Source organism: Populus alba, chromosome 12, assembly GCF_005239225.2.
Source record: "Populus alba chromosome 12, ASM523922v2, whole genome shotgun sequence".
NCBI lineage: Eukaryota > Viridiplantae > Streptophyta > Magnoliopsida > Malpighiales > Salicaceae > Populus > Populus alba.
Window position 1 is genome coordinate 9,389,078 of NC_133295.1, and position 21,052 is coordinate 9,410,129.

The 21,052-nt window shown below is 33.5% G+C and overlaps 1 protein-coding gene and 1 pseudogene across 2 annotated transcripts; one reads left to right on the top strand and one right to left on the bottom strand.

Moving 5' to 3' along the window:
- The first annotated feature begins 1,984 nt into the window (after positions 1-1,984).
- On the top strand, positions 1,985-5,543 carry LOC118031088 (microtubule-associated protein RP/EB family member 1A-like; annotated as a pseudogene).
- A 2,126-nt stretch (positions 5,544-7,669) lies between these two features.
- On the bottom strand, positions 7,670-10,737 carry LOC118031087 (HVA22-like protein a). 2 transcript variants are annotated; one of them, XR_012171407.1, is made up of 6 exons: positions 10,516-10,737; positions 10,202-10,228; positions 9,880-10,002; positions 9,135-9,381; positions 8,434-8,674; positions 7,670-8,265 (listed from the first exon to the last, which is right to left on the bottom strand). XR_012171407.1 is itself a non-coding variant. In XM_073412928.1 (5 exons), exons 1-5 carry the CDS (start codon positions 10,575-10,577, stop codon positions 8,618-8,620), a joined length of 516 nt encoding a protein of 171 aa, XP_073269029.1. In that variant the 5' UTR covers positions 10,578-10,737; the 3' UTR covers positions 8,350-8,617. The 2 variants fall into 2 exon arrangements, 1 of the variants encoding a protein (XP_073269029.1); XM_073412928.1 differs by lacking the exon at positions 7,670-8,265 and having other exon boundaries at positions 8,350-8,674.
- Positions 10,738-21,052: the final 10,315 nt, after the last annotated feature.

Consider the following 21,052-nt stretch of genomic DNA (forward strand, 5'->3'; position numbering starts at 1 on the left):
CTTTGTGTCACACTCCTATCAAACCTGATTTACTTGGCTTTCCAGGAATTGGTATCTTTGCGTGTGGGTTAAGTGACCACGTGATCACGAGGTTCGCATCAAGTTCCTTTGTCTTCTGTGATATATATATCTCTATTGTGTTTGCTCTCTCCTCATCCGTGCTCTCTGTTTTTCTTCGTGTTCATCTGTTCAAGAGGTGGTGTAACCCGAGACAAGACTGGTGCTCATACGTTGGCTGGCCAACGCTTTTCTCTATTTTTGTCTTCTCCAGGTCCCCTATTTTTCTTTCTGTGTTCTTCCTCTGTTTATTTATTCGTTTTGTCCCCCTCCAGCGTTCTTCTCCCCTCTCTTTGTTTTATTCATCCTCTGTCTCCTCCCAGTTTTTCACTCGTTGCCTGCTTTCTTGTTATGTATTCTATGTTTGTCGTTCGAGTTCGTTCACCTCTCTTCTCTCTCAATTGTTTTCTCCGTCTTTGTTCTTTGTCTCTCTCTTTTTTTTCCTCTTTGTTCCTGGCTTCTTTTTTGTTGTGTTCCCCTCTCGCGCTCTCTCATCTTCTTTGGCTTTATAGCCAGAGAATGCCAAGCATCTCTACAATTGAAACGGCTTCAAAGCCATTACTGCCAGAAACGGCTCCTGAGGAAGAAGGCGATAAACAGTTTCTAAAAACGGTGTCGTTTGTGTGATGGGAATGGCCATTTTCAATCTGGTCACTGAAGTTTTGAAATCGTGCAATCAAGCCCCTAGATAAATTGTAATTGGACCCCTTTATTTTGGCGCTTTTTACAAGCTACTCCTTGAATTTTAATTTTGCACTTTTGACCCCAAACTTTAATATCTTTTCAATGAAGTCGTTTAATAAGTTAATTTCAAGCTCAATTAAGTCTAAAACTTGTCAATTCTCCAATTAAACCCTTGATTGGATTAATTAAATTAATTTCAAGCTTAATTAAGTTTTAAAACTTATCAGTTCTTCAATTAAACCCTTGATTGGATTAATTAGATTAATTCCAAAGTTTAATTAAGTCTTAAAACTTATCAATTGATTAATTAAACTAGTAAAAAATTTAATTAAATCTTTAAACTTCAAATCATGTTGTCATTAACCCAAATTTTAATTTATTCTTCATTTATTTCATTTTTACTTTTTTTTTTTTGTCATTTTTTCAGTAAATAAAATAATTAAAATAAAAGGTAAAAAATTGGGTTATAACAATTAGCATGATGAGGTATATTCCTTTGTTCAATCTTAAAAAAAAAAAAAAATAGGGACGCTATATACATTAAAAATAAACACATGTAGGTTGTTTTTTTTTTCTTGTTTTTTATTACTTTTATTTATAACTTTCCTTTATAATTTAGGTTTTTTTTTTTTTCCTTTTAGTCCTTTGCATGGCATTGCTTCGAACAATATACTTTTTTTTACATATTAAAATATTAAACACATGTATGTCTTTGTTTGAGTTTAAGTTCTTAGTTGTATATTGTTCTCATTAAAAGAAAAAAAAAAAGAAAAACAAATTATTTTACTCATCCGCAACAATGATAATTTTCAAAATAAAAGCGCACAAATGTATATATAAAGAATTATGCCACATACTCTTTAATAAGAAAAAAAAATATAAAAATTTAAATTAGTATAAGCACTTTGAAATGTGATTGTCTTAAAAAAATATATATTTTAACAGTTTGTGCACATTAATAGTTTAATGTAGTAAAATAAATTTATATTTAAATTATTTATAATTTATGTAATTATTATATAATGGGAGAAGAATTCCAATCACCCAACCACCTTTCCAATTAAAGAAATATGTACCACAGATGTATAACACAATGAGTCGTGCCTGCGAAATAAACAAAATTTTTTGGAATTTCATTTCCATTTATTTATTTATTTTTGGTGCTGTCTGTCTCTATCTGCTAACTAATCATCAGTTTCGCTCTCTCTTTCTTTTTCACCAACTCATTTTCTTGAGTTTTCAGTTTCTGCTTACTGGAAAAAAAAAAAAAATTCAAAACACAGTACCTAAATAAACAAACAGGAAAAATAAATAAATAAAACGGCAACCCCTAATTTCACGCTCTAATCTCGAATCAAAATCAAAACCAAAAATTTCCTCGTATTCTTGCTCTTAAAAGGAAACCATTTCTCATCTTCTAGGAAAAATAAAAAAAACAGAGAGAGAGAAATGGCGTCGAATATAGGGATGATGGGACAGTGCGTATTTTGTCGGAAGAAATGAAGATATTAAACATGGATCAACAACAGGCTTCAGCTCAATCTCTCTCGTATCGAAGAGGTTTTTTATAAAATAAATTGTCTCTTTATGGTTTTGTTTATATGTTTTTGGATTTATTTATTCTGTCTCAATTTAAGGGAATGTTTGGCTTTCCGTATTGTTTTAGCAATTTTGAGCATGTTAACGAAATGGGTTTTTTGTTTCCCATATGACAAATTCCTGTTACGAAAAAAGGAAACAAAATGGGATGCTCTGATTTAAATTATCGAATTCTCTGTTGACATGGCCTTGATGACTCTTAGAACCAGTTATGACATGAGCTTTGCCTGCAGGATTGTTACTTTTTTTTTTTACGTGTACTTTGGATTGCTATATTATTATCATTTCTTCTTTATGTTTAGTTGTTGTTTTGATTTTCTTTGGACATGGCTTTAGGATGGAAGAATGCTCTTGGAGTGAGATCACATTACGCTTTTTAATTCCTTCTCTTCTAATGTTTCCCATGTCAATTACTGTGTGCAGGCTGCTTCTGGTGCGGTGCAGTGTCAGATGATGGACATGACTTATCCAGGAGTTGTGCCTATGCACAAGGTGACAGAATGCTATTTGCGACATCTTTGTTTTTATTATTTGCCTTGTCATTTAATTAAGTATTGTAGTTATAGAATGCCTTCCGCTAGATTTCAGTTCCATTTGTTGTAGGTGAATTTTGATGCGAAGACAGAATATGATATGATCCAAAATTACAAGGTTCTGCAAGATGCATTCAACAAGTTGAAAATTGAGAAGGTACTAATTCAATCTCTCATGTTTTTTTTTTTTTTTTTTTGTTCTTTCGTTGTGTTGATCTTCTTAATGTTCAGTTTCATTTCATTTAATATTACTGAATCACCATATAAGCCTTGTGTTACTGGCTTGATCCATGACAGGAAGTTTCTAGAGAGAAAATGTAATTTCCATCATATACTACAGTTTAGATATATAAATTTGCAGCATTCCAATCTTGTATCCATACGTTTTCTCATTCTTGTTATCATTTTGACCATACCGTCGTTGATTGGATCATCTATTTGAGTTTGGCATTATTTTTCAGCCTGTACAAAGCCAGAGTTGGATGGGAGATTCTTGGATTTTCTAATATAGGTTTGTTTCAGTCTAATAAAATCTAGGCAAAGAAGGCGAGCTTGGCTTCTGTCAGCAAAGACAGTAAAAAAAAAAAATAACAACCACAATAAAAGAAAAGGGAAAAGACATAATAAGCTAAATACTATTACCTGAGGTAGTGTTTGATTATTGTCCTGGGATAGAAGAGACAAAGATAATGAGGATAGAGAGGATATGTCTCTGTCCTTCATGTTTTGAAAGAATGTAAAATTCACTCCAAAACTATCTCAAAGCCATTTACTTTGTGTCTCTATCTCTTTACTCAAACACGTTTTCATCTTTTTTATATCCGTCCCTTCTCTCCTTGGACACTAACCAAACGCAATATTGGTGTTTCAGCAAATGGATGTTATTCCATGTTTTGCTGTTGTGTATTGCTAGTACATATAGAGATATGATTGAGAATTTTGTTTGTGCTAACATCTGAGTTCATTTGTATGTTTTACTTACAATTTTGATATTTAATGTTGTTTGTGCTAACATGTGAGATCATTTGTATGTTTTTACTTACAATTTTGATATTCTTCTAAGTTCTGATATGAGTGAGGAGACAGGATACAATTCTTTTCTAAGTTTTAACACGAGCCAGGAGACACTATATTTGCCTTGACATCCCTTCTTTTTCTGTCTAAATGGCAGCATATTGAAAGTTAACAGGCTTGTTAAAGGAAGGCCATTGGGACCAACTTGGAATTCTTGCAATGGCTGAAACGATACTGTGACTCTGTAAATGGTGGAATCATGAATGAGTATATAATGTTTTTTTTACACATCATTCTTCCATTACTTTTAATTCTCTTGAAATAGTTGTTTTTCAATTGCTTTAATCATGTAAGTAGTTTATATTGTGTATTTTATTTCTAAAAGGAACTACAATCCTGTGGAACGGAGAAGTAAGGGTGGGAAGGACCGTAACTCTAAGGGTTCTCAGAAGACCACAAAATCACTGCGAGCAAACAATATGCATAACTCTGCCTCTGGTGACACAGTTGACCTGAATAAAATGTCTGGTAAGTACAGACCATATGATATCTTCCAAATCCATGCCCTACTTTTTTTTATTTTGACTTTGTTTTTCATAAATTATTTGTTTGTTGATTAATGCACATTGCTATAGGGCCAAAGCATGGTAGGGGAAGTGCTGTGGCAGGTGGAGCAACCTATTCAGAGGAGATTCAAGCTTTGTCCAAGGAGGTATTGGATTTATTTTCCATTTTCTTCTTGTATTTGAAACAGGAGCAGGTCAAAATCCCCTTGCATTTAGTGTCTATGATGTATGCAGATTGTTCTCTTGCACTTTAGAGTTTTGACTATCAACTTGGCAGGGGGATGATCAATTGTTTTACACCGATGGTGGAGATTAAAAATTTTCATCAACCTGCATGCTCTTTCTAGCTCTAATTTGTAGTCATAGTTATCATAACAGAGTTTTGCAATATGAAAAGATATTGACGTGGAGTACTGATGACTCTGGTTTGCATACAGGTTACAAATCTCAAGCTCTCAGTGGACCATTTGGAAAAAGAAAGAGATTTTTACTTTGCGAAGTTGCGAGATATTGAAATACTGTGTCAGATTCCTGAAATGGAGGACCTACCGGTAAGAGTTTCTAGATGCCTAATACATAGATCAAGAGACATGGTTAGTATCATAAATATGGAGCAGGGGGTTATGCTTTTAGTCATGCCATTGTTTAAATGCCCTGCAGATGACAGTTGCAATAAAAAAGATACTGTACGCTGCTGATGCCAAGGAATCTGCACTTGAAGAAGCTCAGGAATATTTATCTGAAGCTATCAATACTGTTGAGACTGAAGTTGAAAGTGAGGCTTGACTTTCGACCAGCAATGGAATCTTGCCTAGGAGAAGTAAAGGCTTTGAGACCATTGTTATTAGAAGCAAACCCGTGTCAATCATGAGATGCTGGTGGTCTTTCACTATGCTATAGACTCTTAATGTTGTTAAAGGTAAATAAGTGTAATATTTTCCGTTTATTACATGTCCATGCGTTTTGTGTATTTAAGTGGGGACTAATCGATCGAAGTTAAAGGGAGCTGCTGTTGCCTCTTTATTATGCATATGTTTGTAGGTATTTATTACACTTTCCTGGTTTTTTTATAAAAAAAAATTTAAGCAGTGATTAATCTATCGAAGTTAAAGGGAAGCTGCTGTTGCTTTTCTCTTCTGCACCGTGTTTGTGTGTGTGCGTGTGTGTTGTCCTGAACTTTTGTTCCATTATCCCACATGAAGACAAGGAAATATAGAATACCTTAGATTATATAGCGGATTCGTGAACGATAATAAACTAGAGGAAAGGGCAGGAGTTGATCATGATATGCACGCATCACTGAGGACAGAGAAGGCGACTGGTTGAGAATTTTATGCACTGGGATTTGACGCTTAGGCAGTTTGTGCACATATCACTTTCCTAAACTAAAAGTTCTTGGAGAGCCGTTTCCATCCATCATCTTCAATTACCTCCGCCACCATAGCTACAAAGAGGTACCACCTCATCATAAACAGTCATGTCATCGAGATGTTCCCCGATTCATCCCATCATAAGAAAGTTTCTATTCACTTGTTTGATGGTTGCCGGTTAATTTTCATTTAAGATTTAATATGTGATGAAATGATAACTAGAATTGGGATTTTAGATTAAGGACTTGCTAATTCTACTTTTCTAGTGGATCAATGACTCTTCCAGCTTAGCTTAGTTGATTTTTTTTATTCATGATTAATTTAAATTTGTTTTCTCTATTTTATCATGAATAATCATTTCTCTTTACAATTGATACTTGTATGTTTATTTTAGATGTAAACAATGCTCTAGTATTACTTTATTTTTAAAATAAAAAAATAATAATCTTATCAAACATGTATTGAAATCAATCAATCAAATCAATCAAGTCTGATGTGGCAAATAATATTATTCACCTAAAACCAATAGATCATGTAATAAAATATGTTTACATGTCAAACATTTTGTCTAATCGGTTTAATTTTAAAAACAATACATATCCTAGCTTTTATAGCATGACGTCTAATTTTTTTTAATTTAAGTATGAAGAAACATTGTCTTCTAGTATAGTCTTCTAGAAAGAGTAATACTTCTTTGAATACTAATCATTGATAGATCAATAGTGCAAGTTCTGTCTTAGTTTGCTAGATAATAAGCATCTCATTTTAGAACTTTAACATCAATATATGGACACTTTCAATTAGGGGACCACTTTTTATATTTTAGATTTTTATGAATAATTTGAAGAACGACCTTCCATGCTAGCTTTATAATTATTTTGTTTTTTTTTCTTAGAATTGTTTTTGACCAATTTCTAAAAGTTGAGAATCATAGTTTTGTTAGTTGATTCTGCCAACCCATTGGTTTGGGCATAATGAGTAGAGTATACTATTTTGAATCTATACTCCTATTTAAATTGCTTCACATCTTCTCTAATTAAAAAAAAAAACTATAAATAAAGCAAGAAAAACCCTATAGGGGAAAAGATAAATAATTTGAGTTATATTAATTTCTAATACAAATTAGTCCTTTTCCATTTCTTGTTTTATCATTAACAATCATTGCTATATGTGATTGATAATTGTATATTTATTTAAAGTATAAAAACAATATACATGAAGAATGGTATTTGTATAGGCAACCGTTGCTTTTAGGAATTTCTTCCCGTCTAGACCGGTAAGATTGCAAAAGGAATTTCATATCAAACTAGAAACAAGTGTAGAGAAGTCTACATGAAATCCTTTGCAGTTTGAGGAATTAGCACCCAAAAAGAAATGTCTTAATTAGTATGTGCACTCTTTATACATCAGATTTTCTAATTTTGATACTAGCCTTTAACCTATATTAGCGACAAAGTCCCAGATTTGAGCAAGATCACAGATGCCTGAGAATGAAAGTCCAGTTCTAACAAAAATATTAAAAATATAAAATCCAATCCTTCTAGCTTCTTCAAGACAGTAGAACGACCTCATGCGTTTATGGTACCACTAACACAATCCTCTTTCAAAATTAATATTGCGTTTTTTTTTTTCTGCTTTTCAATTTATTTTTTCTTGAAAATGTATTAAATTAATGTTTTTTTAAACATTTTATAATAATTTTAATGTATGAATGTTAAAAATAACAAAAATATAAAATAACATTATTTTTCAAAACTTAAAAGAAAACAAAAAAGCAAATGAGAAAATAACGAAAATACCACATTAAAGTAGCCAAAGAAAGTTGAAATTTTTACAAAACTAGTCACATTCTTACTTTGATTTAACTGTTCAAAAACACCATTTTGTTTTACTAGTTTTGTTATTGTTAATTAGAACCAGGCCACGAAGTCATGCTCTCTTCGAACTTGATCAGCCACGTGATTTCCCTGTTCCAAAATGCGGACAAAGCGAACAGCAGCTAGAAACCTAAGAAGGATGTCAATATACGGGGATTCCTTGTCACAGAACAATGGTCTCGAGCATTTGCCGCATAACAGCTGATGACCACAGATGAGTCGGATTCTAAAATAAAACTGACCCATTAGAAAAGCTTTTGATGAAGAGTTCAAGAGGTTAGATAGCTCTCAACTCTGCCAAATACGAGAATATCCGATCCACTCCCACGATTTTGGGAGAGGGACAAATGAGCAACTTCACTCAACTTCTTCAGTCAGCCTGGCTTTACCCAGTGACATTCTCAGAATACAGCAAAACCAGGCAGCGCTCTCTCTCCGAACTGTGGGAAATAAACTTGTTTACTCTGGAATAGAGGCTTCGCGTCCTGAAGTCATCTTGCTTGACAACAAGAGATGCCTGGAAACTTATAGTAACAGATAACTTGCTGCATTGCCAATTTCCAAACTGAAAACCCAAATGGAGGAAAAACATTTCAGCAGAAAATTAGTTGTTGGCTGATCGGAGGATATGGTAACAATCTCTTCGCAATGAAGATAATATTTTCATCTTGCATTACTTGCGTATTTTCATTGTTCGATGGATGATAGGAAGGCAAGCAGTCATGATACTTACATAGCATATAATTACACAACATCCTGTATCTCTTGAAAGAACCAACGACCACATTTGTAGACACACACAAAAAACTCCAGGTTCGTTGACAACAAAGAACTCTAGTAAGTAGCAACTGGAAATAACTGAAAGCAGCTTAGTCTTCCCCGACAAGGAAAAAGGTAGCAGGACCGGCTGACAGCTCTCAGTATCGGTCATCCTCATCATAGAATGTATACCCGCTACTCCTCTTGGATTTACCCTGCATGGAGCAATTATCTTATTAGTTGCAATGTGCAGGAGATATTTAATGCTATTGCTATATAATATTGATAAGACATTTACAGTCACAATCAATTAAGGGAACTCCCGAAAAATCTTTGGTGACAAAAATGTTAAAACATAAAGAAAACATGACAAAAACATTTCACCACCGGAGGATGATCTTGTTATGGGATCCAATGGGTGGTCCCACCAATCCAATGGCTCATAGGTATGCTTCAAGTTTTTTCTTAATATTTAGCATTAGTCTCTCACCCCTCTCTGCTTATCCATCAGGCAAAGAGGGAATGACGTGGCAAGTGCCTCTTTCATCCCTCTCCACTTATCCATCGGTCCTTTCCACTCAAACATAGTGTTGGCATTTTATCAGTAGACTCACTCCTAGAACAATATTGGTCCCAAAATTAGTTTAAAACAATTGTTAATGGCTCATCACCTACCTTTGTAATGAGCTTCTCAAAAGCAGAAGTTCCATTCTCTTCGATGTATTTCTCAGCAGCAGTTAGAACGTCATCTGGTTTGCTGAAGACATCCTTCTTTCTTGGGACATACCATATATTAAGGGTTTGCTGTGGGTTGGCAAAGAAAGGTCTCACAAAATTCTCATAAACATATGTAGCACCACTGAAGTATGGAATGACCAACCAGCAGGTCAAAATGAGCCTTGCATATGGCCAGATTGGTATCCTGCCATTACATTCACAAGCTTAACAAATTCTGGCTACAGAGAAATACATCAGCAAAAGCGGACTGTTAAAATAACAATTACAACTTAACAAGGCTTTTCATCATATAGAGAGACTACCCCAGAAACTAAATAAAATTAACTTCCATGATAATTGATTTTTTTCTTGTACTTTATTCCATGAAAAAGTACAACAAAATTGCACCAAGCTATAATGTCACAATAAAACATGTGCTCCCCATTCAGGGAAGATATTATTCAGCATGATAAACTTCGAACTATATTTAGGATGGAACAGAAGGCAAGATGACTTAATTCTCTCAAAGGACAGTTCTTCGTGTGTTGGTCAGCTTTGGATAATACCAGAAATAGCGAAAAAGAAGTTACAAAACAATGTTATTCAAACTAATTTGCCACCACAGGCAATGCAATTCCCTAATTTCTTGTACTTTATTTGAAGAGCGTAACAATGCTAATATATGTAAGAGAAGAAAAATTACCACTCAATGACTTTGGCAAAGGTAAGCTCAAAGAGTGTGATCATTGAGTAAAGAATCCAGTAAGTAAGCCATTGCTTATCATCAACGTGAGATTTAGTCTCAATTGCCCTAATTGAGGCATACCTGTCCAAACACAGCCAATCAAGAGAAACAATCTATTCTCATTCCACCAACAAAATTGAATATTTGATGAACCCTTTATGGACGAGCCTATAAATTAACGCCCAAAAAGTATTACAATCGAAAACTAGGATAGCTGCAAAAAAACTAAGGAAGGAAAAGGAAGAAGAAAAAAGGAAAGAGGGAACAGAGGGGTACTTACAGAGGATAAACAAGACTAACCACAGGCCTGAAAATTATTCAAATTAGAAGTTAGATGTTTCTTTTTTAAAGCACAGTGCATATATAGAACATTAACAAAACTATGAGTCTGCTATGTCTTTTAATAACCTATATCATGAAAAAAGAGAGTACATATATGTTTTGAGGGGTTCAACCATCGCATTAACAAGGTAATACACACATCACACATGAAAGTAAGAAGCAAAAGTACCAGTATAATAAAAATTGAAGCTTTGGGTGTTTTTAGTTTCAAGAAATCTTGAAACAAAAAGATACAGCAGAAGGAAAGCATACCCAGAAAGAACGTCGAAGTTCTTAAGAAGAACCTTGAAGAAGCTTCCAGTCCCAGATCCCATCTCTGTGAGAAAAACAAAGACAATGTTGTTTGATTTCTTTGTCCCTGTACTCTATTACAAGAAGTAGCTCCTCAGTCTGTCTCGATGACTGTGTGTTGTTAGACAGGTGTTCAAAACGCTGAGACGGAAGAGAGTCCTATAAAGTATAAAGTAAAGAACAACGCGGAAGCTGCCAAAAGCTTTGTTTCCGGGCTTTTATTTAGTGTGTCGCGGAGTACGGTGGTTCCTGTAATCTACGGTGTCAGTTTGTTGAATGATTTGATTGTACAGCTCAACCACTAACAAAGGCACTGCCCTACTTTTTCCTAATTGGCAGGGGGTTTGGTGCAACGAACACTGTGGAATCTATGCAAGCGACCGACCCTTTCCAACGATAACGATTCTCGAATTTGGTATCTGGTCAGCGCTGTACATTTCGAGTTTGTTTATTCTTGAATTTTAAAATATTTAAAAAAAATAAGTATTTTTTATTTTAAATTAATTTTTAAAATTATTTTGATATATTAATATTAAAAATAATTGTTTAAAAATAAAAAATATATATATAATTTTAATATATTTTAAAAATAACTCTAATTCGACAGATAAGTTTATTTAAAATAATTACACAACTTAATTTGAATTTTAAGCTAGGAACTAATTTAATTTATATCTATTTATTGAATAATTGTGTTTTTAATTTCTTTAGTTGAACATAATTATAGTATGGGAGATCTCAAATTTAGTCCTTCACCTATGTTCTTATTCCCAGCTGGATCACAAACTTATAAATCTTATCAATTTAGTCCCAACTATTTCATATTTTCTTAATCATTTCCGTTTACTAATTTTTATATCCAATTTTATTCAAAAACAAACTCATCTTATTGCATAAACTAGAGTGTTTGCCGAAATTCATTCCAGAAAACTGTTTATTCCATCATTTAGGCTATTTAGAAATGTGGCTATAATTACTTTTTAAAATAATTTTTTGTGTTGAAATCGCATCAAAACAATCCAAAATATATAAAAAAAAATAATTTTTAACAAAACAAAATTATTATTTTTTTGTGAAACGCGATTTACAACGCATTACTGGATAGTTTATAATAAATAGATAAAACTTGTGTTTTTTTTTTTCTTTCACTTTATATAATTATCCTAGTTTTGTTATTACTTTTTATTATTACATCAAATATCTCAATAAATTAACAAATCATCATTATAATTAAATCTATAGAATGTCTACAAATTGCAATATTTATGTTGTTATAATTTTAACTAAATAAAGAGATCAATGTTTTTATATCATACAATAACTCTCCGAGTACAACATCTCATTACATCAATTGGAGCCATAATGGCGAAGTTCTAGTCATTTTCAATAACTTTAAGATTTATAATATTTTAAACTTAATTCAAATATTTTTGTATTCAACGTGGCAAGTTCATCTTTCTCCGTTATTTTCAATTATTTATGCTGTATTCCAAAAAAATTACTGTTTATAACTATTATATTTACAGTTATGTTTAATGGGACAAAAAGAATCTAGATGGTATATATATATACTAAAGTCTATGACTATAATTTTTTTATTATTATTAATATGGGTGTTCGGGTTAATTTATGTATAACTCAACTAATTTTATAAATTCTAAAATTAGTTATTATATAAGTTTTCAATAATTTTAAAATTTATAATATTTAAATTAAGAATTTTTAAAAAATAAAACGTTAGGGGCATTCTGAATCATCAGTGTTTTCTTGCAAATTAATGCAATTAATCATCTGCTCTAAATATTATTTTTTTCTTTAAACTCTTTTAATTTGTTGCATGCTGTCTTTGGAGTGTAGATTTACTTCTAAACAGATCGTGGCATCATAGTACGTAGAATATATGAGATATATTCTAGTACTTATAAAACATTTCTTAGGGTTCTAAATGAAAAGCTTAAACATTTATATATGCCATTCAAGTCATAAAACTTTTATCAACTCTAAATGCCCTTTTCTCTTCTCTCTTTTTTCCCAAATCCTCTCCTCCCTTCTCATCTATTTTAATTAGACATAGTTTTTTATTATTATTATTAATGCAACCTAAGTAACAGCTGTTGTGGAGAAGGGATGTTTTATCCACAATATACGAGAGAAAAGGAATAATTAATAAGAAAGAAAAATGGAGCGTGGTGAGGGGAAGCGCTAGCAAAGGTGAGGACGTCAGCTTGAAAAGTGAAGACCAGAAAGGACTGCGAAAAAAGGAAAGCTGGTGCAAGATTGCCAAGTATGTTAATGCTCGATCCAGTCTCATATATATTGTGAAAATAATGAACCAAAATTTGTATGAAGCATATGTAGCAGGAAAAAAGGTGGAAGAATTTATGAAGCATACGTAGTAGGGCAAAATTTGTATCACAAGGAAAGTAATCCAGATGTAAATCAATAGAGAAAGGGCAAATCTCATATATATATATATAGTGAAAATAATGAACCAAGCACCCATCTGTCTAAAATCCACAATCAACTAGGTAGTGATCTAGTGGTAAGAACTTGGGACCAAGAGGTTTGCTCCCTCTATGGTCTCAGGTTCGAGCTCTAGATTGTTCATATGATGGTCACTGGAGACTTACATGATCGTTAACTTTAGAGCCTGTGGGATTAGTCGAGGTACGCGCAAGCTGGCCCGGACACCCACGTTAAACTAAAAAAAAAAAAAATCCACAATCAACTAGCTAAAATCTGTACGTAGCAGCTAGCCTCCACAAATATAGATAAATCAGGATGAAGAGTAATGTAATTTTTTTTTTTGCATGAGAGCACTGTCACTGAAAAAAGGATTTCACGGCAAATCCATGTAGCAAGCAATGGATTTAAAAGAAGGCCAAGTAACAAAGGAACCTGTAAAAGAATAGCCAATAAGGGCTAGATCAAAAATCAAAAGCAAAGAAAGATAAAATTAAAGAAAGGAAATGTAAAAAGAAGAAAAAAATGTGGCAAGTGACAAAAGTCGTAAAGCACAGAAAAGCTCGTTGGAACAATGTCGTAAAGGCAGCTGCAAAGTAAATATCCTAGGAAATATGTAGAAAAAAAAAAAAAACAGGATAATATCAATGGCAAACTAAGAAGCGACAGCATGGTGAACTAAGATGATATAGAAATCTGAAAAAAAAAAAAAAAAAAAAAAAAAAGGAAGGAAGAAGAAGCTAATTTCAAGGATAAATGGACTGGGCCAATAAGAAGGGATAGCAAACAGTGCAACAAGCTGTCTTTTTTTTTTTTTTTTTTCACAGCAAATCCATTCCTAGATATATAGACAAGAAAAATCGCACCTCAACAATTCATTGTCTTACGAAGCAAATGTTTTTCTAGACCACAAAGGGATGCTTTTCGCTATAGAAATTCTTTTTTACAGAGAAGCCCAAACTTCTCAGTAAACTATTCAACGTGATGGCCAACTAAAGCACCGAAAAGCTTGTTGGAATACACAGTTTTTAAAAAACCATCTCAACTCAATAGCTTAAGTTGTTAGGTGAGATTTTAAGATATAATTTATATTATTTTTTAACATACCTCCTTAAATAAAAGCCCTTTGAGTATGAAACTTGCGCAGGCTCATATTATCTTGTGCTTAATTTTTATCAAATAAATAGAGATAATAAAATTCAAACTCTTGACCGTTTGGTCATTAAGATTCTAATATCATATTAAAAAATTATTTTAACTCAATAACTTAAAATGTTAGATAAGATTTCATAATATAATTTACAATGGAAAGATTTGTTAAAAAAAGCTGGAAAAATAGCAAAAGGCAACAGCAACACGGTGAAGTAAGATGACATAAACATATGACAAAAGTCACAAAACCTATTTCAAGGATATATGGATTGGGCCAACAAGAAAAGAATCTCTTGAAATGGAGCGTGAGCAGGTAGGGTAACGAACAGTGCAGCAGGCTGACTCTTTTTCTTTTTCTTTTTCTTTTTTTCCAGCAAATTTGTTCTTGGATAAGCAAGAAAACTCTCACCATAACAGTTCATTGGGTTGCGCAACCAATGTCTTTCTAGATTTCTCAGTTAACTATCATGACAGCTCAACAAAAGGGTAGAAATATTAATTTAATTTCTTAGCAGCTTTTATATGCTTCATCCATCACAGGTACGTACGATGACATTAATAAAAAAAACAATGGTCTTAAAGAATCATTTCTTCACAGCATAACTTGGTTATATGTCAACGTTAATTAATTATATTGCTAGGATGCCTACCGAAAGTACCAAGAGCTAGCACAGAAAAAAAAAAGAAAAAGAAAAAAAAAAAAAGCAAGTATTTACCAGCTAAGATGGTGGAAGTAACATCACCAGCTAAACCTTTCTTTATCAAGATAACATAGACTTTTAAAGTAACTCTGTAGTTGTTGTCATTGAACACACTTAATTTAATTATTCCAATTACACACAGAATTACAAAAAAAAGAAGAACATTATGAATTAATTAATTGTCAGCAGAGGCAGAATATAAAATTCAGAAAGGCAATGAAATCAAGTTTGTGCGCAATGCAGAGAAGGAGATAAAAGGCACGAACTTGCGCAAACAAATTATAGTTGAAGCACGCACCTTATAACAAAGCCTTTGTAAATGCAAAATGAACTAAAAGATTAGTTATTTCTAAGAAATATTAGCATAGGAGATATAGGCTTTGCAGGGATGGTTGATCGTAGCGAAAGGAAAAGAAAGTGAAAGTGATGGCTAACTCATGAACGAATTAAAATATCACAGGTTGGGCTGCTGATGGGAAATAATCATAAATATGGCACAATAAAATAAGCTTGCCATAACAGAACAAAAGTTTTGAAAAGACAGCCATGTAAACAAATTAAAAAAAAAAAAAAAAAAAGACAAACCACCCTTGGCTGTCAAGCTCAGACTAAAAAAGTATCCATATGCATAAATAAAAGAAAGAAAAAAAAAGACTACATAAATTGAATCTGTGGTATTTTTAAAAATTTAATTTCATCCTTCTTGAAGCACCTAAATATGAAAGGGAATGTAAATTTAAAGTTAATTTAAATAAATATTGAATCAATTTATATAAAAAATACACGGATTTAATTAGATTTTTAATGGGTTAAATTAATTTTATTAAAAACTTAATTAATAAAAATTTAACTTCTAAAAACATTTTATTCATGACCACGTATTTGAGTCTTTAATGTAAATATAAAGCCATACATTAATTACGCAACATGGATCCTACTCGATGCACTTCATTATCTTTCTTCTTTCCACCACATCCTCCTTTTTCGAGCCATTATTCAAAAATGTTCACAATCCTTCCCAACCATAGTGCTTACTCTATTCACTTAGCCATGATGATAATATCTAAAAATGGTGTTGAACTACTAATTAGATATTACACAATTCGAGGGTTGACTCCACTAAAAAAACTAGGTCCTCGATCATATTGGTTAATTTGGATTAACCTAAAAAATATTTTTAAAAAAATAAAATTTTAAAAGTTAAGAAACGTTTTGTGTGTGTGTAATCTATATATATATATATATATATATCCTATAAAGAAAAAAAATAAGAAATAAACTCAAGTTTGTTGGATTCCTGACTCAAAAACCTATCAACATACCAAATTTCGGTTGAAAAAAAGCTTATATAATAGATATATGATTTTTCTAAGACAATCTATAAATTCTACCAGTAGACAGGTTTTGTGAAGAAAGAAATCCAATTTACTTCCCAAGCTTTCAAACCGACATGACAATTATTTATTCATATGGAAAATGTCTTTACACATGCAAATTAACTTCACTAAGTCCAAAGTCAAAGTTTGAAAATTTCTTGAAAGACTAATATTGTTCCTTTTTTATATAAGAAAGTAGTTATTATATTACTTAACTATAAATTGTCTACTTTGAAAAATGACTCTTTTTTTTTCTTTCCTGATAAAAAAGAACTAGTAGGAAGGTGGGTATTAGGTTTTTTAATCTGATAAAAGGAAAGAAAGAGGGGTGAATGAGGTGAGGGCTATAAAGAAAATAAAAACTCACTTTTTTTCTACACCATAAATTATATTTTTCATCTTTTTTCTTCTTTAGTTTTTCGATATTCATGCAAGAAAGTTATTTTTCTTAGTTGAAAGGTTATAGAAGCCTTCGAATTTCAAAAACTACGAGATTTATTTTATCTTTTTTGTTTAGTTTATATTATAAGTGTTGTAACCCATTTTTGGGTCCCCATGAAAAATAAAATAAATAGCCAAAAGAGGTTAGAAAAAATAACAGGAGGCAGAAGCGCTCAGAAAACAGTCAGAAAATTGGTCAAGGAATTTTAAAAATACAAGGATTGAATTTTTGACAAATATTCTTAAGGATGAAAGCCCTATTGAGAAGGAAAATTTGAATTTTGAGGAGAAAAGCCTAAATTTGGATGTTTATGGATTTAATTGGATTTTTATTTGAATTTATAGAAGATTTAATTGCAAGAAAAATTGATTTTTAAGTCAATTTGGGCTTTAATTAGAAGAAATTTAAGTTTTGGGGCCAAAATATATTTTTTAGGAATTTATTGGGTCAAATCAGGGGCTTAATTGCATAAATATTGAAGTTTAAGGTTATCGTGATTCATGACGATAAGTTACTGATCTACTTTTTCCAAGACAGTCTATCGGGGTCGGCGCTAAGTTGGTACATGAGGCTGGATAATGCCAAGATCAAGAAATGGAAGGATTTAGTTGAGGCTTTCCTTAAGCAATACAAGTTTAATTTGGAAATTGCTCCAGATCGAATGAGCCTTATGTCAATGGAAAAGAGAAGCCAAGAATCAGTAAGGGTTTATGCGCAAAGATGGAGGGACGAGGCCATGCATGTACAACCCCCTTTGATAGAAACGGAGATGGTGACTTTGTTCGCCAATACATTCAAGGCACCCTACTATGAGCATTTAATGGGTAGCTCATCTCAGCATTTCTATGATGCTGTACGCATAGCGGAAAGAATAGAGCAAGGAATTAAAGCTGGACGCATAATTGAGCCATTGGAGACAAAGGGTTTTTTCGGAAGAAAATTGAAAGGTCCCGTTAACAACTTCGAAGGTGGGTCCAATGACAAGATAACATATTCATATAACCCACAAATACCTACCTCTCATGTGGCCCGCATAAACTTTAACAAACTTTTTTCCCCCTAAATCGAGCAAATGGCTAGTCAAACCCCAAACAACCACAACGACCAAACACAAGATACATTTCAGAACAACTACCGCATTACCCATGCCTCTGAAGGACATATATGCCAAACTACTGAGCATTGGACAAATAGCTCCTATCCCTACATTACCACTACAACCACCATTCCCCATCTGGTATAAGCCCGAGTTGACTTGCGAGTACCATGCTGGTATTCCCGGGCATTGTCTTGAAACGTGCTATGGTTTCAAGAACAAGTTGTTGAAGCTCATCAAGATAAGATGGGTGTCATTTGAAGACACACCCAATATCAGTTCAAATCCATCGCCACATGACAAAAGTGATAGGGGATAAAGGATTGGAAAACTTTGGTCAAGAATCGTCAATAATGAAGAAGGCGAGATCGAAGGAGAAGAGAAGGAAGCGCAAGTGGGGAAGGAAGATGAAGCATTGCCTCGGTTGACTTTCCACACACTAGAAGAAGTTTCAGAACGGGTTGACCCAAGAACTTCTCGTAGTTTTCAAAATGTAAAACGACTTTATTTGCCTTAGCAATGTTTTTTGTCATTTGCTTTTGTCATTGCTTTTATTTTCTCTAGTAGGCAATCAGGGCTCATGATGTCAGCCAGATTTTGTGTTTGTCTACCTTTTCTTTAAATAAATGATGAGTTTATGCATTTTTTGAACAAGTTTGAGTGGTTACAAAGAAAGTATCATAAAATGGTTTAATATGAAATTTAAGCTAACCCTAAAGTACAACCCTATCATTGATAGCATAATGAATTGCAGAGTCTATATGCATTTTTGAAATAAAAAAAATAAATCATTATCTCTTCATTCATTAAAAAAAAAGTTTATCACTAGCTGAATGAATTACTAGGATCGCACCCCTACACTGGGGGCAAGCCGAGATGTTTTATGAAAAGTTTTACGTGTTTAAAATTGGATGGAAGCCTATAGATTTAAAAAACAAGCTAAAACATTTGACAAAAGCATGACAAAAAGGCAAATACAAGTCATACATTTTGAGAAAATGACTACTTGAAGAAAGTCAAAGACTTCTTCTCCAAGAATATGATAGGCAACACGAGAGATGAATCCAGCATACGACTTCAAAAGCAAGTTCATGTTAAGAGGGAGTCTTATGAACTAGAAGAAGAGCATGGGGCCTATGTTTCAAAACCAGGTACGAATGCATGCATTGCATCTAATCATAAATCATTGCATATATGTTTTTTGGATCGTTACAGGAGGAGATCTTAGCGCATTCTAACAAGATTATGGACGAAGAAAGAATCATTGAGTTGATTCTAGAACAACAAGAAGAGAAGATAATGGTTTTCAAACCATGCCAGCAGGAAGAACGACATCGATAACATTCGGTAAAAAGGAATCGCCAAATGGGATTCCAAGTTGTTGAGATCGCCAGAAGGGATCTCGTATTTCGATGGAGGTCGCCAGAAGGGACCTCATATTTCAGCTTTGAATAAAAGGAATCACCAGATGGGACTCCAAGTTGTTTGAGATCGCCAGAAAGGGTCTCGTTTTCGATATTCATCAATGGAGGTCGCCAGAAGGGACCTCAAATTTCAACTTTGGTATAAAAGGAATCACCAAATGAGATTCCAAGTTGTTGAGATCGCCAGAAGGGATCTCGTATTTCGATGGAGGTCGCCAGAAGGGACCTCAAATTTCAGCTTTGGTATAAAAGGAATCACCAGATGGGATTCCAAGTTTGTTTGGCTAAAGGAGATCGCCAGAAGGGATCTCATATTTCGATGAAGGTCGCCAGAAGGGACCTAATATTTCAGCTTTGAATAAAAAGAATCGCCAGATGGGATTCCAAGTTATTTGAGATCGCCAGAAGGGATCTCGTACTTCGACATTCATCAAGGAAGGTCGCCAGAAGAGACCTCATATTGAAACCATTTCTTAGAAAAAGCATGGAGTTTACTAAGAATTCTTCCCCCTGGGTAGGTCACCCATACAATGAGACCATTATTTTTCTTGGGTAGGTCACCCATACAATGAGACCATCATTTTTCTCGGGTAGGTCACCCATACAATGAGACCATCATTTTTCTTGGGTAGGTCACCCATACAATGAGACCATTCTTCATCTTTTTTTACCTGGGTAGGTCACCCATAATAATGAGGCCATTCTTCCCCCTGGGTGGGTCACCCAAAGAATGAGACCACTATTTCCCTTTTCCACTCGGACAGGTCACCCATCATAATGAGACCACACACATTTTTTTTTGTATTGGTTATGGGTAAAGGAATCGCCAGATAGGATTCGAGGTTAAAGGAGATCACCAGATGGGATCTCGGATGGATTTCCATGTTGATCAAACTAAATTAAGAATTCAGAGGATCGCCAGATAAGGATTTCGAGATGACTAAGTTTTGATCATAGTTTTTGGGCTAAGGAAAAATTTGTAAAAGACAAAGTTTCAGATCGGTTTAAGCTCTGACCAGATCAGTTTCGGGATTGCCGTTTTGGGTTTATCTTTATAAAACTTACTGCGCAAAATCCATGCTCCGTAAGTATTATAAAGAGGGGGCATCTGTTGTAACCCATTTTTGGGTCCCCATGAAAAATAAAATAAATAGCCAAAAGAGGTTAGAAAAAATAACAGGAGGCAGAAGCGCTCAGAAAACAGTCAGAAAATTGGTCAAGGAATTTTAAAAATACAAGGATTGAATTTTTGACAAATATTCTTAAGGATGAAAGCCCTATTGAGAAGGAAAATTTGAATTTTGAGGAGAAAAGCCCAAATTTGGATGTTTATGGATTTAATTGGATTTTTATTTGAATTTATAGAAGATTTGATTGCAAGAAAAATTGATTTTTAAGTCAATTTGGGCTTTAATTAGAAGAAATTTAAGTTCTGGGGCCAAAATATATTTTTTAGGAATTTATTGGGTCAAATCAGGGGCTTAATTGCATAAATATTGAAGTTTAAGGGCCAATTAGGGACTTAATTGAGAAAATCCGAAACCAAGGACCAATTTGAAAAAGGCGCGTAAATAGGGGTGCTGTATTGTATGGATCCGGGGTCAAGTTGAAGAATTTGAAAACTGGAGGACTAATTAAAAAAATCGGCTGGTTACTGTTCACTTTCTTCCTCAAAAAGCTGCCTGAGTGGCTGCTTTCCAGGCGCGTTTTCCGGCTCGTGTGGCCTCCAAATCCGACAAAGCTTGCACCAACATGTTCGCATGAAACCCCTTTATCCCGGAGAATGGTCCAGTCGGGTCGGAAAAGTTATAAACGGCTCCGTTGAGTGGCTCAAAGTGGCCACC

What these genes read in the sequence shown, in the direction of transcription:
- LOC118031087 (XM_073412928.1), bottom strand. Translation starts at nt 10,577, where the DNA reads ATGGGATCTGGGACTGGAAGCTTCTTCAAGGTTCTTCTTAAGAACTTC. An exon ending in AACTTCGACGTTCTTTCTGG is followed by an intron (nt 10,229 to 10,515) that starts GTATGCTTTCCT and finishes AATAATTTTCAG; the next exon opens with GCCTGTGGTTAGTCTTGTTT. An exon ending in TTTGCCAAAGTCATTGAGTG is followed by an intron (nt 9,382 to 9,879) that starts GTAATTTTTCTT and finishes ATGTAATGGCAG; the next exon opens with GATACCAATCTGGCCATATG.